Source organism: Copadichromis virginalis, linkage group LG17 (assembly GCF_057382275.1).
Source record: "Copadichromis virginalis isolate Kocher_CV1m ecotype Utaka linkage group LG17, C_Virginalis_male_GT1.1, whole genome shotgun sequence".
NCBI lineage: Eukaryota > Metazoa > Chordata > Actinopteri > Cichliformes > Cichlidae > Copadichromis > Copadichromis virginalis.
The window spans coordinates 677509-703374 of NC_140634.1; the positions used below are offsets into that span (position 1 = coordinate 677509).

The 25866-nt window shown below is 41.0% G+C and overlaps 1 protein-coding gene across 2 annotated transcripts in view; it reads right to left on the reverse strand.

Annotated features, from left to right (window-relative positions):
• Positions 1–10755: 10755 nt before the first annotated feature.
• kcnc2 (potassium voltage-gated channel, Shaw-related subfamily, member 2) overlaps positions 10756–25866 on the reverse strand; it is a 122489-nt gene continuing 107378 nt past the window's right edge. Inside the window, exons 2-5 of one of the 2 annotated variants that reach the window (XM_085436829.1) lie at positions 21673–22606; positions 19405–19575; positions 12972–13066; positions 10756–12386 (exon numbers count right to left, since the gene is read on the reverse strand). In XM_085436829.1, the coding sequence (XP_085292955.1) occupies positions 13005–13066; positions 19405–19575; positions 21673–22606 (1167 nt within the window). In that variant the 3' untranslated portion in view covers positions 10756–12386; positions 12972–13004. Of the gene's footprint in view, positions 12387–12971; positions 14079–19404; positions 19576–21672; positions 22607–25866 lie in introns of those variants that run through there. The other variant, XM_085436828.1, reaches the window with a different exon arrangement.

Genomic DNA, 25866 nt, shown 5'->3' on the forward strand with positions numbered 1-25866 from the left:
CTTGGGGATAGAAGCTCCTCTTGAGTCTCTCTGTCCTTGCCCGGAAGATGCGGAACCTTCTACCAGATTGCAGAAGTTGGAACAGTTTGTTGCCTGGATGGGACGGGTCCTTCAGTATCTGCGCTGCTCTAGTCCGGCATCTCCTGGTGTAGGTGTCCTGAAGCGGGTTGACAAAGGATGAACTGAAGCTCTGCCATCACGTAATGTCGCATACTGCTGTTTCTGATGTCATTTAAGAAAAAAAACAAAACAAAACAAACAAAAAAAAAAACACCTAAACCTTACTCTGTCCTTAAAGCAGTCCAGGTTAACACAGAAGCTTTCACTTTTTATTTTCTGATCTTTTCACAGTGTAGGAACAGAGTAGACTCCACACATGTTTACTTGATTAAATTAAATTATACCGTTTCTTATGAGGAACTAAAATTACCAGAGGTACTGCATTCCTACTACATGTGGCACACGTGTAAAAACAAGCAAACCTACAGTTGCAAATAGGTTAAAAGTTTCCTTTACCTTCTCTTGATCATCCAGTTTCTAATCTTATAATAATATTTCCCCTTAAAAGTAAACCTTGTCTACATACCCTCATCACATACTGCATGTGTACTAATTTTGAGTTGTTCCAGTTCTGTAAGCTCAAACTGACTTTTTTATGCTTAATACTTTTGACAAAATGTCTTTTTGGCTCAAATCTCCACATTCAAAATTAAGAGCCTAAAGCTGTTCTATACACTACAAAAATATCAGACACTTAAAAGCTTCAGAGCATCCTCAGGTACTCTGGCTGCTTAACTGTGACAACAGGAGAAAAGCTCAGCAACCACTGTGAGATCAAAAATCCACCATGCTAAATTTAACTGGCTGATATGAGTGCCCCTCGCAATGCCTGATGCAACGGTGTGCATCGGCTCACCTTACTCCGACTGGCTCATTAGCATGCTGCTGGGCACATGCTGTCTGTGATCTCTCTTTGTGTTATAACACAGAGGCAGCTGAGCTGGATAAAGGCTGGGCTGATCAGTGGGTATGTCTGACGCCAACCCCTACCCACCACTCTGCTTATCGTCAGGATATCAAGGCTCAGGATGTCAGGTGCTTCACTTCTACAGTACATAAAATGATTCTGGGAACCTGAAGATACTCGAAATTGACTCAGTATGTTGTAAATCTTCATCATTTGTTCAGTCGGTGATCTCATTTGCTTTTCAGTACAGGCTTTTAATGTATTTTTGGCAGCAATACAGTAGGCACTGAAAAAGTACTCATCAAACAGCTGAGACACTCATTTCGCCTCATCTTAATGGTCTTATTCTGTCTCTGGATATTTGTGTCTCATCTGTGGTTATTGTCACTTCGGAAAGCTCCTGCGAGTGTGACTGTAGCAAAAAGTGTTCTCATGCTACAGCGACACTATGAAAAACAACTGTCATTGATTTTGAAATGGTTGCTAAAAAAGATGCAGAAGACGTCTGTGACCATTAGGTTGTTGCAGTTTTCAAAGTCACTTCGAGTCAAGGCAGCAAATGTGACAACAAAATGATTAGTCTGCTACCAGTCTGCTGTCAGTTTGTGACTTCAAGCTGGCAACTACCAGTTTTTTTTTATAATCAGATGGTGATAAACTGTGACAAATAAGCAAAAATCGTCATCTGTGGCAAATTTGGCATTCACATAAAACATTGAAAGTCCAGCCAAAATGTCACTGTCACGGTCTGCGGGTTAGGGTGGGTTAGGGTTAGCAAAACTCAATACATTGACAAAGGACATGGACTTTCAAAGTAAAACAGGAAACAATGACGCAGACTTAACCTTCCTGCCTTCTTGGGACCTTTTTGTGCCACTGCTATGTGTTAAATGGCTGCCATTTCCACTGTGTTCAGTGGAATATAACCAAACTTGCCACAGGATAGTTTTTACCTGTCAATGTTAATATTCCAGTGTGAATTCCTTAAATCAGCCTAAAATGGCTGAGCAGCAGAAATCCCCACACCCATCACCCTGGGGACCATTTTCTGCCCATTGACTTCCATTATAAACGCTATTTTTCAACCCCAAATTATCATCATATGATTTTATTTTTTCTTCTTTTCTTGGATGTCAATGAAGACTCAGGGCCTTGAAGTTTTAATTTTTAAATTGCAAAAAAAATGCAAAAAAAATAATGGCAGGTCAAAATGTATGTTGGTGCCAATCTTTGGTCCATCTAAAGGCCTACTTATAATGACAATCACATATTACTTCAACTGGTTTTTTGTGGAAATATTTAGTTTCGTTTTTTGGTTTTTGGGGCTTATAACACAGGGCGCTCATGTAATAACACTGGGATTTGGAGGGTTAAAACAACGAAAATATAATTAAAACTTTACATGAATATTTCAGGGAGGAGTAGTTTTACAAGGTTGGCTAATTTAAAGTGGAATAAAATATGGATATATGGTCTTTTTATGGCGTGGCTGAGAATGGTCCCTAGGGTGATGGGTGGGAGTTTTTTAAAGGATGGCAGGAGGGTTAACGCAGGACTTAAGCTATACTAAAAACACGAGTGTACAAGAACAAAACCCTTAACTGAAACATAGACTAAGAATAATAATAATCAACAAGACACAACCAGAGATTAAGAATAGCCCATAATACAAAATCAAACCAAAAGATAAGAACTCAAAATGCTGGGTCGATATGACCCAGAACCTTGACAGTCATAGAAACTCAGGAAAGGAAATCCTGAAATTCCTCCATAAATAGTGAACTAGTTGCTTCAGGATGATGATTTAACTGCAAAATGACATGGCTTGGCAACCATGCTTTTATAGAAAGTAGGAATATAACCATATTACAACCAGTTGGCAAGCAGCTGTGTCACGGTCCTGGGGCAGTGACCCAGTGTTTTGAGTTTCTTGTGTCTGAGTTTTTGTATTATGATCTTAGTTCTCTTTGTTGCCCCAGTTTATTCTTTAGTCTAGTGTCTTAGTTTGGCTTTCTTGTATTCGAGTATTTCGTAGCTGTCCTCTGTGTTTCTTCGTTGCTCTGTCTCCCCTAGTCAAGTCTGCGTCTATGTTACATTTCCTGTTTTACTTTGAAGGTCTGTGTCCTACGTGAATGTATTGAGCTTCGCTTCCCTTGGGTCTCGTTATGTCTGATTTCTCCCAGCTGTGCTCCCCGTCTGTGTCTCATTCCTCTCGTTATTTCCCGGTGTATTTGAGCCCTGTGTTTCTGTGTCAGTGTTGTGATCTCCCACATGCTGTGTGTGAGTCTCCCTGTGGTTCCTGGTGAGCTTTATGTTTAGTTTTCCCAGTTTAGTTTTTTATAACTTGTGATGTTTTTCCAGCAATAAAGCTGTGCTTTTTAGTTTATCACCCGTGTCCCCGTGAGTTTGCGTTTGGGTCCAATTCCTGCCTGCCACACAGCCGAATCATGAAAGCTGAGTTGAGTCATCTGTTGCAAAGAAACTGGGATGGACCGCAACCAAACTGTCTGAGAAAGATTCCAGTTCGCCCAATGCAGGACTCTGATTTTTTGCCACCAGGTGACCTACGCTATCACCTCACAGAGTGGTTGCAACAGCTAATAGCAATACTAATGTTTCTTGGACAGCTTTTCTAGTGTGCCTGACCCATGACACCGACAAACCACACACTACATTGTCTTTAAAGACTGTAACTTTAAACATCTGCATTTCTATTTACACTAAGAAGTATAAAAAAACACATCAAAATAAGGCAGCCTCAACAATGTAGAGCTTGATAGGAACATTTCAAAAGCTTTGAAAGGTGAGAGAACCAAACAACAGCTTATTTCACAAAGTCAAACGCTTTGTTTTTCTTCCATCAGACATAGTGGTCAGCTCTGGTCAGTTTAACCCTCAGGGCCCAGAGGGGATAGTTCGTTTTAGAAGTGGTATGCTGAGACAGTGGCTCTCATTGTCTGTGTCACAAACAAGGCCTCAAAAACCTCTTTCAGTTCCCATAAGTGTTGATGAAAATGTTAATGGAACAGAACAAGAATCAGGAGGACAGGTGTTTCGCAGTGTGCAGTTCCTGCTAGAACGTCCCGTGTTTCGAACACCTGTTTCACATTCAAACATTGATTTCCTCTAGATGTTCCCATTGTATTCAGACAGACACGTGAGACGTTGCTGTGACGCTTTACACTATTTAGTAATACAGATGAAGAAGCAGGATGGCATTAACGTCAACGTAAATCTATCTAGTATCCATCCCTCTCTGGGCATCATTTACCTGCCACAGGGTGACCTCTGACCTCTCTGTGAAAAGAGAGACAATTCTATGTAGGAAATTAATAAAATTAATAACAGCAAAACAACCACAACAATGATGATGATAATAACATACTAATTATTATTATTATTATTATTATTATTATTATTATTATTATTATTATTAACAACAACAACAACAACAACAACAACAACAACAACAACAACAATAATAATAATAATAATAATAATAATAATAATAATAAAGCCTTGAAGTGATGAGAAATACTTTCTTTGTTATTTTGTATCTACACCATTCTCCTGGTGTGCTCAGGGATCATTAAAGTCCTGCAAACCTTCACAAAGCAGTACATAAACAAATATTATGAAACCGATTTAATGTAGCTGAAGAGAACATTTGCACTGCCATGACTCCCTCTTCCTGCAGCTAAATAAAGGATGAAAACTCTAAACTATGGAGGAGTACACATTGGTAACCCACATACTTACAGTCATGAAGTGGTGCGCAGGATCGCTCAAGGGCCGCTTCCCTGCGAAGCTGATGTGTGGACTCATTTCCTGCTGCAGCTGGAGTGTCTTTGCAGTTTGAAGTTCCTCTCATTTCTGCGGTGTATTTCTTTCTATCTTAATTGTTAACTTTCTGTCATCTCCCAAAACTGATGCTGGTATTTAGAGCCCTAGCAGGTCCTAACACTTAGCGCAGGCCACTACATGCTGCCCTTCTGGTTTTCAGTGAGGGTCTCCATGTCAGTGTGTGAGTCATTTACAGTGTCCCTGTGGCTTTTTGAGTATTTACCTATAACAAAGCCTGTAAACGGAGCCCCTACTCTACTCCCTGACTCACTCTGCCCTGGACGACTACGCCAGTCTCAGTACATGGTACTTATCAGGATTTAAATGCCACACTGCCGCTGTGTAGCAGCTCCAGGACCTAGCATCTTGCTTGCATTTCAGCAGTGTGTATAAATATACAAAGGGTCATGATTACAACAGTCATTGTCAGGTACCTTTTATCATGACACTTACCAGGGGAATCCTTTCTTAGCAATTAACCTTATTTCTTACCTTTCTTTTCCCCAGTCAAGTCTGCCCCGTATTTAGCAAGTCAAAATAAAATAAAATAAACAATAAAAGGTGAATCAAATAGACCATTAAGGTAAGGCTGGGATGGTCAGTTTGGTAAAGTAAATCCGTTGGGCATCTTTCTTCGCCTTTAGACAACAATTCTGATGGCAAAAGAGCCAAACGGGACAGGCAAAAAAAAAAAGAAATTAACCTTATTTATTTTTGTCAGTTTATTTTAATGCAACCGCTGCAGTTCTATGGATTGTAAATGCTTGGGGCTGATTGGTTGTTATGTGATATTTTCTGTTGATTTTAATGACACTTCGTGGATGAACTTCAGCTATTCTAGTTCCATTCCTCATCATGTAAAGTATACCATGTGAAGTCTTTAAGAAGAGATGTAGATTTGAAGGGTGGCAATCAATGATTGAGGCAGTGCAGGACGATAGTGTTGCTGCCCCTACAACGCTGAAGTGGACGAGCAGGAGAACATGGATGGCGTGTCATTTTTGTGTACTGGACATCTTTCTTTCTTACCTGAAATATATTTACTATATTATGTGTTGTCATCCATGTATAATCTATGCAGTGAGGGAGGGTCCTCTACACTCCTGTGTGAATCCAATGTATTCATATGTGTTATTCTCTAAGACTTCCTGATGCTTTTATTAATCATCTATCATGACCATGGTATTAAACTCCTGCTTGTTAGAGAGAAGCTCCCACAGGTGTTTCCGGGTAGTCATTACTATTCTTTAAGTGTGTTTGAAAAGGTTATTAACTGGTTAGTAATGTGTTGATTAATAGAAACAAGCACTTATTACACAGAAACTACCCGAGGTAATTGAGTGTTACCCTACTATTACCCCTTTATTACCGGGTTGTAACTAACATACAAAATGCGCATAAACATGCCTACTTATTCCCAATATTGTCACAGTTACCTGTTTGCAGGAGAGTAGACGTGCAGTCTCTCGTCTCTGAACAGCTGGCAAGAGCTGGCTAAACAACAGCAGCTGGTTTATGACGTGACATTGTGCCAGCTAATGTTAGGCTTGAGTGTCCTAAAAAATTACACTTTCACTCTGATAAACAATTACTTTCTCATATCATATGAGTTTATTCACTAAGACTCCAGCAATGTTACATCCACTTCAAAGAAAGTTTCACTTCTGGCAAACGACAGCTAACAGATGCTAACAGTAGCTAACAGTGCCAGAAATGCTTAACGACAGTTGAGGATGTCCTCAACAACTCACAGTTTTATGTCTGTTATCAGTCAGAAGTGACGAACTCTGACTCATAGACCGATCTCAATTGGGATCCAGTCCGAACTGTAGTAGAAACAGGCGAGACATTTAATTTTAATGTGCAACACATCTTGCTTACAAGAAATACAAAAGGGATCAGTGGTTCAAGTGGCCAATGGAAAGGCTTGTTGCAGTAGTAGTCATCAGTACTAAGCATATCATACAATTAAAATTAAAATAATCGTACAATGCAATGACAGTAGACCAGTAAAAATGTAGAGGTTACTTTGGTAAAATAAGAATTTTCAGGGTGCCGGTTTAGCTCAGAGTGCAATGAGCGGGCGCCTACATGCATTATGGCTGAGAGCAGCCGTCCCGGGTTCGAGTCCAACCTGCCGCATGTCTTCCACCTTCTTTCTCTGCCACTGATCTATCTAATAAAGTTGCCCCCCCCCCCCTTCCAAAGATGTTTAAAACAGCCCATGATGCAATATTCCTGCCACGAATTTGGTATTTTGGATTTCAGCAGCGTCCCCCACCCCCACCGTGCCAAGGTTGAGGCAGGGTTGGTGGGTGGAGGAGAAGAAGGGAAACGCAGAGTTCCTGTCCTGAAAAACACACTCCCAGCTTTGGGTGTTTACATCTCCTTGGCATGTCTGTGGCTGTTTCCATAGCGACTGGAGTAAAGGAAGTTGGGATGTCTCAGAGATATGGTGTGCCGAGTGCTGTTGACTGTTGAACCCGAAGTGGGAAATGATCAGGGAAAACAGGAAGTGGGAGAGGAAGGTGCTGACTCACCATTATCTCAGCCTGAACCTGTGGGAGTAATCAGAGCTGGTCTCCATACAAAGACCAGCTGCTTTGTTTGTCTGTTACTCTCATTCACAGCTGCACTGGCTTGGCTTTAAACACACCTGTGTTATAAGAGTAAATGGGAAAGTGCAGCTACAACAATCAGCTTCCCATCAAACTGGAGTACTGCACATTTTACTGAATGACAGTTTGACCTGAGGCAATACATTAGACATATTTTGCTTGAACCACATCAGTGAAATATGATCACATACATAACGTTTTTAAAGATATGAGTAAATTTTCTCTCCAAAAAATCTCCCAAAAGCTTTATCCCAATAAACTTTTACATTTTTGGGGATCTAGTTTCCATTCTTTCTGCAGTATATACTTGCCATATAATAATTACTGGACTTGATTTTTTTATTTTTTTTATTTGCAGAATGCAAAAAAACTCAAAAAACAAAATGTGATGAAGCTCTGCACAGCTGGATAAAGACCCCTCTGCTGAGAGAGGAGAGACTCATTTTGGAGGAACGTCTTCAGGTCTTCTTTCAAGAAGATGTCCAATTGTTTTCTACATAAAGATCTTTCCTGACAGTTATCGCTTAAGTCCATGACTGAATCTGTTTGGTAAATGTGTGTTCTGCTCATCTTGGCAACCTTTCTGACGTTTTTCAAACATTATGAGCAAAACTCTGGAAACCAGACTAAGTGCAGTCTGTGGTTCTAAATGTTTAGACAGCAGAACTATTTTTAGATGCTAATTCCAAGTTCATCTCTGATGCATCCATCAGATTGCTGTGGAGCACTCAGAGTAGAGCACTATATAGCAATATCAGAACCAGTCTATACCATTAATCTAAAGCAGGGGTGCCCAATCCCGGTCCTCGAGAGCTACCGTCCTGCAGCTTTTAGATGCATCCTTGTTCCCACACAGCTGAATCAAATGAATGGCTTGTTATCAGGCCTTTGCCAAACATGATGGCATGCTGAAGAGGTAATCAAACCATTTGATTCAGCTGTGTTGGAGTAGGGATGCATCTAAAAGCTGCAGGATAGTAGCTCTCGAGGACCGGGATTGGGCAGCCCTGATCTAAAGGAACAAAGTGATGGAACACAAACTTGCCTCCTGGCTTTAATTCAAGGTTAGAGTATACACCAGTACACCTCCAGCGTTGGTCACATGTGTAGTCAGTGACGTCATTACATTGCCACCTCTATTTATGCTTCATGTATGCAGAAATGGGACTAGCGATGTTACAATTTTACATCATCTTTGTCGGCCAGCGCTGTTGGTGTGTTCACGGCAAGTGTCAAATGACCCTTACACCCCCGCCATCGCTCAAATGTCCTCATAAGGAATGTCACACTAAGGACAACAGCAGTCAGCATGGTCACCACGACACAACCGAAATTACGGCAGCTGTTTGCAGCGAGCATGTTGCTTTTGAAACAGTTGCTTCAAAGATGGGGACCAGGTGTGTGACCACTCACAGCCAGCTGCCATCTTCACATCCACTTTGTGTTGAGGCGTCAATAAATGAGCGATTAGATGGATCAGTCTGGTTTCAGTAGTTAACTGAATAGGAGCAAGTTGGCTACTAACTGTAATAAACTTGCAGAAATATCAAATCTATAAATGATGAAAATCATATATCATGGCAAAAAAATGTATCTGTTTGAGATTCACTGCAGTCAGTTTAAGTCGGGCAGGTTGGCTCAGGTTGGACGGCTGGTTCAATGTTGGGGGTGTTTCACACAAACTCCCTGAGCGGACACTTGGACCACTGTGAGCAACAGCAGACGTGTGCACTGTGGTCACGCCAGCATCCAATCCATCCAAGTCACATGTTTATTAAAATAATCAAATTACAGTATTTACATTTATGTTAGACGACTTTTAATTAACTGCTTTATCCCACTTACAATGAAAATCAAAAAAAATCTTGTTCATGTGCAGCATGTTAACGCTATTGGAAGTAAAAATAACTTCAACTCCAATTTTAAAAACACAACTTTCTTTTTTTTTTTTTTATTTATTTATTTATTTATAAAGCTCTGACTGCATTATGAGTCTGTGGTTTTTTGCAGCTGTTTACCTGAAAATGCAGCCAAGGCGTTTTTTTAAATAAACATTTCAAAGTATTTACAGAACCATCAGCTGTTCTGCATCTAATCTGATGCCACACAAATTATTTGTGCTGCTCCAAAAAATAATTTCTGTCCACTATGAGATGAAGGAGAACAACAGCTGATACCTGCAGGCCTGACAGCAGCAGATGTGTCACTGCTGTAACACCTGTAACACTCAGCAGGCGCCTCATTGTTCTGACACACAACACTATTGACTACACTACACACTCACTACACACTAACTACACACTAACTACACACTGACTACACACTAACTACACACTAACTACACACTGACTACACACTAACTACACACTAACTACACACTAACTACACACTAACTACACACTAACTGCACACTAACTACACAAGACAACACACTATGTTCAGACTCCAAACACGCTAAATGTCGCAAATCTCCGCCGTCACTCCTAAAACTCCCCCCTTCCTAAACAACTAAATGTCATGTTGCCATATCATTTTTTGATTGGTCGACCAGGTTTCATTTTTCCACCAATAGGAAAGGCTGGGGGGCTTTTTTGGCGTTGTTTTTGCTCACAGGCTTTCGAGCGTTTTCCTTATAAAACGCCGTTTTTACCGTTTCTCCTGCAGTAAATATAAACAACGACAGTATTCAGGAAGAAAAACAAACATTGCAGATATTTTATCATAACTCTGGTTTTACGTGGCCGATCAACACAATTTAAAATCTGGTATAAAGTCCACACTTTGTCCGTCAGTTGTTCCGTCTGTCCTGCTCACATCTCCAATGGTTGTACACGTTGTCATTAACCTGGCTTCACTCCACATCAGCCGCTTTGCTCGCTAAAACTCCGGCACATGAGGACGCTGTCAGAACCTGTCAACCACGTTGATTAGCTGCGTATATACGAATGTGAATCGCATCATTGGCTGGACTTTGGGATAAGGCGGCATCGTTCTGATCCCATACAGGAGCAGCCAGTCACTGACTAACACTGTGGAACAGGATTGTTAAAGTTTTAATTGTAATTTCAATTCAGGTTAGATTTTTTTTTTTTCTGTGCGCAGAGACCTGAGTCACTAATGTAAAGGGGAAAGTTTGAAGGTGGTTTAATAGGTGAAGTTAAGCATTATCAAAAGAAATAAGTCGATTTTCTATTTAGAAAAGTGGAGACGATTGACTCCTATATGAAAAGTGAGGGTTTGTGTGGTGTGCGTGAAGGTTAAACACACATTTGTGTTTTTCTGACAACCAAGAAGAAAATAGGTGAAATTAAGCAAAGACAGAGACCATCTGTTAAAAGATAAATAGTTTATGTGAGTCTCTCACATAGTATTTACCTTTACTCTATACACATTGTTTTGAACGTGATATACAATATGTCATCTTATTTTATTTTTTTTTACAATTTGACATAATGATTTTTCTTTTCAGCATGCACTTGCCAACAAAAGGCTCCACAAATACAGAATTACAAAAACTAGAATTATGCTCACAGTAAAACATACGAAACATGAACTTGGATCAAAAGCCTGACAGTTGGAGGACACGATGTAGAAGCACAGCATCAGACTACCAGGACTTTACAGGAAAGAGCAAAGTACTCCACAGTAAGACACAAAAATACATGTTCTGGTTTCAAAAAAATAAACACCTTTTTTTTCAAGTTATAACATCATCCTAGAAATACACGAAGAACGGTACCCCTTTGTCAATTCAAAGAGTGAAGCAGCGTGTGTACTACATGAGGAGGATGGTGGGTTCAGGGCGACACTGGAACAGCTAGCCTACAACTGTGCCGGTTGTGCCACTTTCAGATCTCGCCTGGCAGCTTCTCCAGCTGCTTTTTCACTCGTTTTCCTTCACCTTCCTGTTTTAACAGGCTCCTGAAATCACAGTGTGGATCGGTGCTTTTGTTTTTCGGGTGCTTATTGCGAATCCAATCTGATTGTGTGGGTATGTGGGATTGCTACGGTGCAGATGTAGCCATTCTAGAAGTCCCGCTGTATAACTTGGCAAACTTCTGCTACACGTTTGCTTCACCCCCACAAGGGGAAAGATCTGGAAGAATCAAGTTATTTTTGTTAGCCACCAGGAGTCATGAGGAATAGTCTGGTCAGAACAATTTGGTTTGTATAGAGATGAACGTCTGCAGCACTAACGCAGGGTAGAGAGGGGACTTCTACAACGGCACTGCATCACAGGGGAGCTCTGTCTCATTTCTGTTTGTGCTAAATGTACAAGAGTGACAGCATCGAGTCCACTCGCTGGTCTTCTCTGACCGGGCCTTTCAAGCTATAGACCTTACCCTGGATTGTTAGGACACGCACACACGCACGCACACACACAGTTACACACAGCAGCAATTAACCTACTGAAATTACAGAGAGAAACAAAAGCAGAGATGATCGTAATGTCACATTTGTTCAACGTGCCTCTCTACACTGTATATACTCGGTGTGGAATTTCATATATGAACACACTCCTTGTTTTGAACACAAAGTGCCTCGACTGATGCGTCTCAATACATTTATTGCAAGGAGGGATATCACAGCAAGAAATATGATCGACTCAGAGTGTCAACGGCGCAACGTAGCAGCGAGCCGCCTCGTACCTGACTCGCTATATCAAAAGACAGATGTGTGGACAGAGCCACATGGCCCAGATGTGCTGTGTTGTTTTGTATTTACAGAAGCAGAATCTACACACTAGATAGTCTCTTTTAAGGACGAGCCCAGTTTGCTTTCCTCTCCTTTTCAAAATAAGAATTTTTTGTGAGTTGTCCAGTCTGCTCACCGACAGCCTGTCAGTCAGTGGCTCTCGGGTGCGTCCTCATCCTTATTGTCCTGTAGGCGTGGCCTTATGGCTCCAAATGAGGTCTTCCCACTGCAATAGGTCCTCATACTGATGACAATTTATCCCACTGTTATTCAAATAGGAAATGAATTGTCTAAATAAAATATAAACACATGTCTGGATGAAAGAAATGCATCAGATCTCACCATGCACACGCTGTCTGTTTAAAAATATATGCACAAAAATCAAAACAGTACAAAATTTTATTTCTAAAGGCTCGTCTGTGTGCTGGGGTCGTTCATGTAAGGCGTGAATCAATAACTAGGTGCAAAGACAAAGACAAGCTCCTCTTTCTGATAGTTTGACTTTTTGCCGAGCTACGTGGAAGATGCATCTAGTTGTGAGCCAGTTGCTTAGCAACCTCCTGCTACTTCTATAGACACACTGTAGTGATGGGCGAGGCACACTGCTGCATGGTTACGTCTGCTTCCCCACACCTGTTGGTACGCAGAGGCAGTTTATGCCTGTCATTGTCAAAAAGACTGATTAGCTTCAATTTCAACTGTGTAGTCTGGGGACGTACATCTATTTATTTTTTGTGGACATTGTCTCATGAATAAAATGCTACCTGTCTATGCCCCCACACACACACACACACACTGAAAAATAGCCAAGAAAAGGGTGAGATGGCACCGCACCCTCATTCCTTTACCTTTCCACTATGGCGGTGCCTTTCTTCAAGCCATTAAGATAGAACGCTGCTCTCTGCTTGTGTAAAACCAGTAAAGACAACCTCTTTGCAGTTATCTGTGAGTAAACAACCAGAAACACAACAGATTTGGTGGCACTACGTCAGAGGAAAAAGAAAATTAGACACAGAGGAGGAGAAAGTTATTCAGAAATAGCAGCAAATGAGCAGAAAGCAACGCCCAGCTGGGCTTCTGTGTTTTCAGTCTCCTCGTGGATTGTTGCTGAAGCCAATGGCAAAATGAGACATGGTACGAGTCGGGTACGCCCTCCCTCGCCTAAATCCCAACATAACAACATTTTCTAGAAACAACTCCAAGTCTGTTCTACAGATCCTCGAGCTCTCCTCCCCTCCTCTGTGCACGCTGCTTGAAGACGATGGTTACAGGATGATCCATGCAAAAACATGAGCAGGCCCAACAGCGGGTGAAAAGCGACTTGCCCCTCCTCTCCAACTCCAACCCAATTATAACACAGTTTACCATCAACAAAGTCACAGTTTGTGTGAGGTTAAAACAAAGTGACATCTCTCTTTCTTTTTCTGGAAGCACATCTATTTCAAGGTATCTAAATATAACAACATCTAATATCCCTGATTATTAAATGTCCTTTATTACATGTTATGGCTGCTACCTCTGAAGCCACCAGTAACAGTTTTTTTATTGCAAGACTCACATTATGATAATATCGAGCTAAAAGGTACATCAGGAGATGAATGTGAGCTAAGCAGATGTACCTCGAAGGAAAAGCGCAGAACTTGCTCAGGTTACTCGAGACATTTACACGATTCTTGGCTACGATGGTGGAGTACTTCTCCACTAGTCACAAGAACTAAACAGAGTTCGGATTTGATGCCAGAGGGATGTGGTTTGTTAGTGGAACGGATATGGGTTGGTTGGGGTCAAAGCGGTCCAGAGGTGGACATCTCACAGGATGGAAGGGATAGGGGAGCGAGAGCGGCGTAGCGGGCAGGGCGATCCATAGGGCGAGGTCACAGGAGACAGCCTCAGAGTGTTACCAGCCATGCCAGTCATGCCCGCTATGTTGTTTAAGCTCCGGGATTTCTCATAGCCTTCAGATGAGGGGGGCGACAAAGGTGGTGGTGGTGGTGGTGGAGGTGGTTGTGCAGGAACAGGACATGAACACACACAGGCAGGCAGGCAGGCAGGCAGGCAGGCAACGATCCAAATCCGAGCCAGCCGAGTGAACCGAGACAAGACAGGAGACAGGAGTGAGACATAGCAACAGTAGCATACTGTATGGTGAGTGCATGTACAGCACATTTCATGACACTGGCCATAAAGCATATTGAAATTCTTAGGCCTGGAGCTGCTTGAGAGGAAGAAACAACCTGACTGGCTCAAAAGTGCTTCTTAAGATTGCTTTAAGTGCAAACTATCTATATTGTTGCTGAAGTAACTGAAATATGAAATCCATTACATCTACAACAAATACAAACAACACTGGATACACCGATAGCTGTTCACATCTTTAGTTCCTGCAGTAAATCGATGCATAATTAAATTAAATTCTCTTTATTTAAATCTTTGCCTACTCTGAAACAAAATAAGTTTGTGTGGCGACATTTTAAACCCGAGCTGTTCTTTATGCTGCATTCATGCTATGCTAGCAGGGAGTTACTGGTAGCCTTGTCGTCACAGCAGATGTTGAAAAAAAGGCTACTTTTATTGTTGAACAATGCACTACTATATCAATTTATTGCCCAATAATATTATATTTTCAGATGGCAAGAGAATCTCTATGCCACATCAAATCGTCTAAATGTTTTAAAATTGAGCGATGAAAAAGTGGAAGACTTTAAAGCCCCACCATGCACAGTATTCATGTTTTTCTCTTTAGGGTCCAAAAATGTAACAATGCCAGCAGTTTAGCATGTCAGAGTTGAATCTCACTTGTGTTTGCTGTTTGGCCAGCTGTGCTATTTATTTAAAACTTTTAAGATGAAATATTGAATTTCAACAGTACAAAATGCTGTCATTTAAAAAGATCAATATTCCTTTAAGTAGATTCTTAAGAAAACATTCTGCTTTAATGAACTTGTTCCTGCTTTGACCCACATCTGCAGATCTTGATACAGAAAAGAAAGCTCTGTGATTTGTTCTGCAGCATCTTGGACCACAGGTTTGCTAACTCGTGGATGGTCAGTGAACAAGTGAATTAGTCATGGTAAAGGTTATCTGTTTCTACTGGCGTGTGGCTGCTCCTCTCTATCAGCGGCAGCGACATGTCCATAATTTCATCAGAGATGCCCCTCATAGCTGCACGACGTCACAGATGGCAGCTTTGGTGAAATTAAGTTGAAGAAAGAAGCTGCACAGCTATCTTTGGTTAGGGAGTCTGAGGTCAGTGATCAGGCCAGTGTTGGACGCACAACAGGAACATTCGTGGGATTTGTAGTCAGTCCTCTGATGCTGGGAATCTACTTCATTTCTCTTTCACTTTACTGACAATCTTTCCTCTGAAAAAGTGGTGCTTAGTTACTTAATGAAAAGTTGATATGGGACGGAAGAGTCAGCTTTTGATTTTGTTTATATTGTAGACAGTGTTTCTGTTTCTTGGTGCTTGTAATGAAAACTTAAACTAATAATAGAGCAGTCGTGCTACCCTGTAGTTAGCTAGGTAATTAGTAAGTAGCATATCTATTATATGTGTTGCCATTTGAAGCTGTATGTATCTTGAAGTTCTTTGAACTTTGCAAGCCAGCGGAGCTCCTTCGTAATTGTATTTCTGTAACTTGCACAGCAAGCTCCACCCCTGAGAAATACCTCTGTGAACTCTGTCAGAGTTTTAGCTAAATGAGAGATATTATAATTCTTTAACTTTAGGGCTGAAGAAAAAAAAAAAGTCGTTCATGTTGTGGCACCAGTGACAGCATCATTAGTATTTTCTCCCATTAGAAATGGATAAAATTTCCAAGGAACGGTTAAAGTTAACAAGTGCACATATAAACCACCAATTCATATATTGAGCCACAATATGTAGCTTAAAATGAACAACATGCATGTGTCTTAGATTATGTATCAAATGTTACTGTGTGTGTATGAATCCAGACACATACTGATGATGATGATAATCGACACACCGTAATTCAATCATCTTAACAACAACAGCTCAAACTTCTGAAAATGCTGCATGTGATGCACATCAGTAAATCTGCATTGGGTTCAAAATAACCAAACAAGCCACAGCAGCCAGCGCAGTGATGGAGCATGCCAATCGGCTGATGAGGAACAGCAAATGGAAATGTTGCCTCATTACCACTCTGCATACACCACCATTTGATTCACTGAGAGCATGGGTGCAAATTAAACTGGGGCTCTTTCAGAATGAGCCAAGCGAGCAGAACAAAAGAGAGCCTGGGTCTGAGCCAACAGGTAGCAGGAACAAGAAAGGAACCCATGTTTTATGCATTACCGTCAGTGTGGCGGCAACTGCAACCATGATGGATAAAAGGGACAGCTGCTCACCTGACTTCACTGAAAATCATGATGCGCTGTCGCTGAAGATGTGGACAGGTTAACCTGTTAGACTACTCCAGTAATCACCTCAAAGCCATCAGCAGTTGTTTTTTGTTGTTGTTGTTGTTTCTTTTGCTTAATGCAATGAAAAATAAGGCTCTGTTAGCAAGCCTAATGAATGATTTGCATTCATTAGAATTCTTGTATAATGGGTGCTTTAGCAAAATAATCAGTGGAACAGAAGCACTGATTTGCCTGCCATCCAATGAGTGCTAGGTGGCTTTACAGCAATAACATTAGGAGCCGGATATTCAGCTAGGCTCCTGGAGATGCAGCTACCTTCCCATACAAGGCAGTTAGCCAAGGCTTAACACTTCCACTTTACTTTGCAGATTAACACAAGATTCATGTCTCTGCAGGTAAATAGAAGAAGCAATCTGAATGACATATGTTTCACATAGCATCCAAATGACATTTTGGTATGTTCTCTATTTAGCAGAGATAATCTGCATCTATCAAAAAAACTGCAGTCTGAACTAATCTCTGCTCTGCGAGCTGCTTGATTTATGTGCTTTGTTTCCTGTAGTGATGTGTCGGTCGCGAATGAAATGGCTCTTAGAGCCAGATCTTTGACGTGAACGATGCGAGCCGGCTCCTTATCGCGAGCCGTGGTTTTTTTTTTTTTCTTTCTCTCTCTCTCTCTCTCGCACTTTTTTCGCTTCACTCCGCACGCGAGCCTTGTGCTTTGCTGGGCAGAGGAGGGAGGGGCGATAGTTAAACTCGCAGTAGCACAGGAACAGAGCGGGAGGGAGAGAGAGAGAAAGAGAGCCAGGGACAACAACCTCCCATCAGAAAGGTATTGTATCCACAACTATTTTCAGCTGTGGATGATAAAGGATTCAGAAAGTTTATTCATGCAGGTCCATATGACAGAGAATATGCATCTTCTTTTTGTTTTCATATTTTAATATATATTTAATTGTGTTGTGGTTTGCAGTGTTTTGTGTTGTTTCACTTGAAATTTGTTTAAAAGGAAAAAGCTGAAAATTTAAATAGTTAAAAGTTGAACTGTGACTAGTTGGTTTTTGTATTATATGATTTATTTATTACATTTTATGTGGAGTGAATAAATAAAAGTATATTTACGGTGGCCCCTACAGACAAAGCACATAAAAACTCAAAACACGTACAAAACACAACAGAGGTGCTCCAGGATGCTAGGGGGCAGTGTTGGGCTTTTGTTACCTCGTGGCTACACAAGCCAGCAAGTACCAACGACCGGATTTGGTGTGTGGTAGTAACAGGTAAATGAACATTTTTTAAATTATTTGAATATATATGAGTGCCTGTGTATAAATACACAAACACATTGCGTTCAATTGTGTAATTTAAGTGATCTAGTAGCTCTGCTTTGGAAGTTCAGTTCACGCTAGAAATGTGTTTTGGAGTTTGTACGTGCTTTGTCTCTAGGGGCCACCGCATATGTTTATATGTAAACATGTATAAATAAAACCACTCTTTTTTTTACATTAGTAATTACTTTTGTGCATAATTTCATATTATTGTTAATAATAAATTAATTAAAGCAACAAAACAACCTGAAGGGCCGGTTCAGGGGGCGAAAGAGCCGGCTCTTTTTAATGAGCCGAGCCGAAAGAGCCGGTTCTCTAAAAAGAGCCGGAAATCCCATCACTAGTTTCCTGACCTTTTCTGCCTTTGATATCATACAGAACAGCAACAACACTTTTAGGAAATTCAGCAGGTGCAAACGTAACAATAACCTTTAGGCTGGGTCAAAGTGTTAGCAAGCCCTTTCTGAGTCTGACCTTTTCACAATGTACTGGCACAAGGTGAAATGTGCTATGCAATTCAGGAGGGCAAGTCTGACAGCAAATAAAGATGAATTTTATTCCTGTAGTTTTATGAAAAACATTATTTCAGTCATGCAATCAGAGCTATTTCCAACTCATAATATTTGGGAAAGTGACTTCTTCATTTTTCTGCAAACTCAAATTTAAAGAACTGCTTTATTGGAACTGATGGTTTGCTAAATAATGTAAAAACCAAAGGTACAAGGGAAAAAGTTTAAGAAACTGATAAATAGTGTATTTATCAATTCTAACAGGAGCTGATAATGTAAGCTTCTCTTCCTAGCTAGCTTCAGTCTTTAGAAATAAATATTAGCTTTATGGCCAAGAGTTACAAACAGAAACTAAAACCTCGTCTCTTTCCTGCAGATCCTCTGATGATGATGTTTGGTAGGGCTCAGCCAGTACAGGATTTGTAAGAACGGTAGCCAGAGCTATAAGACTGATATCCATTGGTGATTTATACCCTACCCTATAAATATGTTTATGAGTTGACTAAAGACACTGGGTCAGAAATGTATTCAACTGTTTCCAGGCAAACAGAAAACAGGAATAAATTGTGAAGAAAGCAACAGTTCTGAGTCAGCTGCCGGGATGCGTTTGCCCCTTAGAAAGGCCAAAAATGTTATGCAGTGTGTCTGTGGAGAGTCGCGACAGCACGTCAACAGGTTACGTTACCTGAGCTGACTAGGGCTGAACATAAAGCCTCCTCCCTTCCTGGGATGTTGGTGTGCCACTCACTAAGGACATGGATCAGCTGATGAGCATTTGGACAAGTATCTGTGATTTTAATAGTACCTTCTAAAATGATAGGCGGTTTATTCAGACCGGTGGTTCCAGGAAACTGAACTTTACTAATGATGACTGATGATTCAAGCAACTAATCAGTAGCAGTGCACAACAGCAAGCGTGGATTTGACAATGATTTCCCAATAAACAACAGATCTGCATGCTTTTTAGAATACTTTATAAAATCACATCACAATGTTCTGATTCGATGTTGAATTAAATGACATTAAAAAAGTGAAATTTTACATATCAGTTAAACTACCTGTCTTTCGTATCCCTCCGTCTGCAGGGCAGGTGTAATCACTGGCAGCAAGCAGGAAACAGGTCCCCCCACTCCGGCGGTCCTGTTCTCGGGTGCTGGACCTACGCATGGGAACCCTCTCCTCAGGAGACATGGTGAGGTCGCTGCCCCCGCTGCAGTCTACAGACAGAACTGAGAGAAAAATCCATTTGCACATCCATATTTGCTTTTGTTCATTCATGCAATTTACACCAAGCTGATGATTTTGTGGTACTTTTCCCTCATAGACATGACAACAGAAGAAGTTACCAAGCAATGAAACTACAATCCTCACGTCTGCCTTCAACAGAAAGAAACTACGATCTGAATCCATGGAATAACGACACTCTGTGGATTTCAAAGATTTCAAGAAATCTGTTTTTACTTTAACCTTGTGAAAAGATACAGGTGAGACTGATGTTTCCATTCTTACCCAAAAAGGAAAACCCTGCCAAACAGCATAATTCATAGAGCCAAAACCTGATGTCGTTTTTGCCTTGTCTATATAAAAGAGCTATGACTGTGTATTTGAGTGACATTTTCCATCCATTATTAGGAAGGAGATCAGGCGAATACATTCTTCTTAACGTGTAACTACATGCTCTGGCAGTCATAGAGCTCCTCTTTGGGGACTAAAGACACGTACTGACAGTTTCACAATTGGCCATGTCAATTTTTATGATTAAATATGTAATAAAATTGAAGGGCTGGTACATTTACGTGGTTCTAATAGTTTGTGGATGACAGTGGAGGTCCTTGGTATAGCAGTGTTTCCCTTTGCAGGAGAATCATATCAATTTTTGGGGGGGATGGTGAAGATGAAAAAGTATCAAGATTAAATAACACCAGTGTGGAGCATTAGCAATTACCATAGCTACACAGATTTATACATCTGTGCCCTCAAACGTATTAGATTTTAAATCAAACAGTGAAGACGTGATTGGTGCAGACTTTAACTGAACGGGTGCAAAAACTGTATTATCTGTTCAGGAATTAGAGTCAATTGTTTGACATAGTCTTAATTTCAGATGCACCTTCATGGCTCCAATGAATTAACTCGCATATATGTTACCTGGACAGGTGAATTCTCTATATTTGATCCAAAGAGACATCAGTGCAAGGAGCCCCTCCCCCAAAAAAGCAAAACCAAAAACTGAAGGCACAACTTACAAACGAGTGGCAATTAAATAAAGACCTAGCAGAGCATCTCAGTGGCGGAAATATACATGTAATGAGATCCATGGGCTCCAGACTTGAAAGGACTGTTTTGAATCCTTTCATTTAAAATTATGTTAGTTTGTCCAATTACTTTGAGCCTCTGACAATGGGAACTATGGCTGTGATTCATAAACAGTAAATGCAAACATTATTGTAAAACTCTTTGAATTAAAAGCTACAATTCTGTACTTTGATTACACTGTGATTGTTTGATTTAAAAAACTGCAAAAATATGTAATTGTTCAGAACAAGTTGTATGATTTGGAAAAGAAATATGTGTGCCATTACCAACAACAGTTAAAACAACAACATATTCTGATGTCATAGGGTTGGGGGTTGTATGAACTATCAGACTCAGTACAAAGCTGGTATCTATATGTCCTATCTAAAGGACACATGAGAGGAAAGTATCTTTGCAGCCTTAAATTCTAAATGACCTTTGAGAAAATCCGAGAGGTGACTACGGCAAAATGATTCTGTTTGTGCATCCAGTCAATGAATCATGAAATATTCTGCGGTTATTAAATGTAAGTTTCAGGGACTTAATAAACAGATAGTAGGGAGCACCAACCCTGAGGAATGTCTGTATTAGAATTGAAAGAAAGCGAGTATACAGAGGTCAACATTAATTTCCATCAATATCAGATGTGTCAGAGTCAATTACTGATATGGTACTGGAGGGAAAAACAGCCACCTACGGTCTGAGCACCAAATGAGCAATCCTTACAGGAAGAAACACTTGGAAACAAGGAGTCTGAATGCTTATCTCCCACTCTCTGTACCTTTGGCATTGGTGCTGTAAAAACAGCTCAGTCATCTGTAGGGAAACTGCTTTGGAGCTTATGGGTCACATGGGGAAATCAGTAGAATCTGTCAGATGGCCACGGCTTTCTAACTGAAAGGAAGTCCCTCATGAATTCTCTTCATTGTCACTACATAAACAACCCCCTTCAGTGTAATCTGAATTAACTGTTAAACAAAGCGTCTTAGTTCTGTTTTCCATATGACCTTTGTCTAAACATATGGTCTTACCTGAACGGTTGCGTTCTAGTACCCTGCTCCCTTTGACGTGGCACAGGTCACCTTGAGTACTGTTGCAGGTGGTGTTGAGATCAGCTTTGCAGTAGGTGGGGGACCCTCCCTGCACTGCTTGAGGGATATGTTTCTTCCTCTTTTTGGGTAACTTCTGCTTGGCCATAGCCAGAGAATAGTACATCCCAAAGTTATTGACGATAACGGGCACAGGCATGGCTATCGTCAGCACACCAGCTAAAGCACATAATGCGCCCACGACCATACCTGACCAGGTCTCTGGATACATATCACCATATCCCAGTGTTGTCATGGTTACCACGGCCCACCAGAAGCCGATGGGGATGTTCTTGAACTTAGTGTGGAGGGTAGCCGTGGGATCATTGGGCTTGGCGCCGATTCTTTCGGCATAGTATATCATTGTGGCAAAAATTAACACTCCCAATGCCAGGAAGATGATGAGCAGCAGGAATTCATTGGTGCTAGCCCGTAACGTGTGGCCCAGTACTCTAAGTCCCACAAAGTGTCGTGTTAACTTGAAGATACGCAGAATACGAACAAAACGAACCACCCTGAGGAAACCCAACACATCCTTGGCAGCCTTTGAAGAAAGGCCGCTCAGCCCAACCTCCAAGTAGAAAGGCAAGATAGCCACGAAGTCGATGATGTTAAGAAGACTCTTAAAAAACTCCAACTTGACTGGGCAGAAGGTCACACGCACCAGGAACTCAATGGTGAACCAGAAGACACAAACACCTTCCACATACGTAAGAGCAGGATCCGTTTCGATCTCATACTGTGGACCTGAGTCGGTCACGTTGCTGTCTCGCGCCACATCAGTCTTGTTGATGATTTTGTTGAAAGCCTCATGAGTCTCCAAACAGAAGGTGGTAATGGAAACCAGGATGAAGAACAAAGACACGAAGGCAATAAACTAAGAGAAAGAAGACAAAATAGAGAAAAACACATTATCGCCATTACATTTCATTTCAACCACGGCTACCTATACTATTTAGGATAGATTTGACACCAAAATCCTTCATTAAGTGTTCTCATGAGAAAGGGACAAACTACAACAGGTTTATTACATTTGCATCATTTTGAAGAGCGGAGACTCAATCTGGGAATGCAGATCCAGTCTAGTAAAGCAAGAAAGGCCCAGTAGACTTCAAACCCAGTGGAGAAAGGTGACGGGGAATCTCTTCATTTGGTTTTGCATATTGAGTTACACACCCGCTCTCAAAAACATACTTCATTCTGACCTCATAGTTTAGCTGCTGTTACTATATTAGTCTAGAGCCAATAGCTCAAAGCTTACAGGGCAAATTAAAAAGGCTATTCTGCTGTAGGATGTTCAAACCCTGATCTCTAATACATCTGGGCATGTCTATTAGCAACACGTTATAAAAAATGATCATCTTAATTATAGATCGACTGACTTTGGCCTTATTTCTGTCACTTATGTTAGTGCTAAGCAATCGTCTTTGGAGTAAGATGTGACGTATGGCAACTGGGAAAATGCCATACCTTATCAAACCCTGTAAGATGCAGTATTATTTGAAAGATCAATAGTAAATTGCTATGCTATAATAGGTTAACTGGCACCCAGTTGCAGACTTGTTCTTAACTCATTCACTGGTAGCGTACCTTACTGGACATCCTTGAGCAGATAGAAATTTGTTGCACAGTGGTAAAGTCTAAATCTATAGATCTACGATAAAAATATCATTGACATCAGTTTGGCATTAGCAATCTATTCATTTTCCCAGAGGGAGTCTGCATGTTATTAAAGTAACATCGATAATTTCCCAAGCTATTTTACTTCATGTTTTTGACATATTTTGCAAATCCTTAATGGAAACAGCTTCCTGAGCTCAAATCCAGACATTGAGCTGCTGTGGAAGAAGACATGCTCAACCCTCTCTAAGAGCTAGATGGAGCAGATTTACAGCCTGGTATGCTGCTTCTCCACCATCCTCCCACAGTCCCTCCACTGGTGTGCTCTACCTACTGTGCTCTAAAGAAGTCGTTTCACACTCTGCCTTGTTTTGGATTGCATGACTCACACGCTCTCATAAATATCATTGCCACTATTTGGGTTACTGTGATCCTGAACTGTGTGTGTGCATTCACTCAAGTGCCTCTCTTTATGTATCTTTACTACCCTGTAAGTGTTTTTGTTCATACACTTTCAATGGCACAAAGTTAAAGCCTCAGCACAGTGTGTGGGGATAAGTCGGTATCACTAAACACCATGTACTGTGGATTACTCAGTTTATATGTATTTTGAGATTGTTGATTATATAGTATATGTAGATAGATATGCAGAAAGTGCTGTAAAAAGTTTGACAGAGGCAATATAACAAGGCTGTTCAGTTCCCACCTCTGACATTGGGCTATGAGTTTATTTTTCCTCTACTACAGACTGATCCAAGCTGTAGGCGAAGGTAAACAAGACGCCATTGCTGCAGTGGGATGTCACTTCTGAACTAACACAATAAATCTCTGCAGTACAGTGCACTGCATGTGAAGGATTTTACTCTGATTTTGCTAAGAAATTAAGCAAATCATCGGACTCAATCTGGATGCAATCAAATTCTGATACCTGCTGCAAAAATAAACATCATTCAGAAGAATAATGCTCCCTCCCGAGGGCCGTGGCTGAGTCTGTCCAAACTGTTTGAAGGATTCCAAAATGCAAGATCTAAACAACTGAGACGGGTTTTCACGTCATGCACGGTTTGAATACAAAATATAAGCGTAGTTTTTGAGAGCTGAATGAGTAAAAAGTTTGTTTTTGTGGTTTAGAGCAGCGGTCTCCAACCCCCGGGCTACGGACCAGTACTGGGCCGTGCGAGAGTTGAGGCTCAGGTGTGAAATTCATGGGTTTTAGGTTTTTATCGGTTTTTAGCGTTATTTTTTTAATCATTTTTATCATTAACTCTGTTTCCCTGGGTCTTTTCCTGTGTGTTATGAATACATTTTTTGGTACCGGTACTGGTTTTATTTTGTTATATTTATCTGCGACACCTGAAAGGCCGGTCTATGAAAATATTGTTAGACATAAACCGGTCTGTGGCGCAAAAAAGGTTGGGGACTGCTGGTTTACAGGGTTTACAAGTGTGCTTATCAGCCACAACCACAACAGGCAACATGACAAATACTGATCACGTTATTAGAATGCAATGTATTGCTAGAAATCTAAGACTACTGCTGTACGTGTAGATATTATTTTTACATTTAACCCTACCAAAGACAGGCACCAACCCATGGTAGCAGCCTGTGCCTGCAAGACACTGCACCCCGCCAAGGTGTTGACCCAGCTTTGAAACTGCAGATTTGAATCTGATGGAGCATATGTGGCATGCACTGTAACATGCTAACCAGCAGGACCAAACAATCCTTTGCCAGCACCACAGGATGCCACCATAGCTCCAGTTTGCATGCCCCGATAGGTCAGAGCTCCTGTGGAAGCTCTTTTAAATTTTCACAGTGTTTGTTTGTTTTGTTTGTTTTGTAGTCGCTTCTTTGTGTACATTAAACAGAAAAATGGAAAAATTCACTACTTCAAAATTCATTCTTTTTTCCTGTGTTTCTTTTATGATGTCTTTATTTCACCTTCCCTGCTGTCTCCATCTCTGTCTTATCATGACATTGGCTGAAACGAGCAGCCTGAGCTGTTTCCTGTAGCTGTGTGGATGCTGCGCCAACTAATGACTAGTTCTGTCTCATGCTGGGATGTAATTCTGATGTGTTCACGTCTGTAGAGAAAGGATGTAGCATACAGCAGCCTTTAAAAGCTGGATCACGTCACAGTACAGCAGCTGGACCTGAACTCACACTCACATGCTGGTGTAGCACTGATGCCCCTGTTTACACACAGCCTCACAAGGTTATTTATGGTAGGTGTTAAAAATGCAAAAGTGCTAACTTATCATGTGATTGCAGCACATGCACTCTGCATGATGAAGAAGTCCTGTGCTTCTATGAGTCGCTGTTTAAAGCCAGCACAGGGAGCATCACACACACACACACACACACACACACACACACACACACACACTGTTCAGTCGATTTCTGAACAATGCAGATCTAATTTAGCCAGAGGACGAGCTCCCTTTGTGTGGCATGCTTCTTCAGAGAGTTTTTCAGACACAGTGATAACGGCTGCTGAGGAGCTACGACCTGTGACCT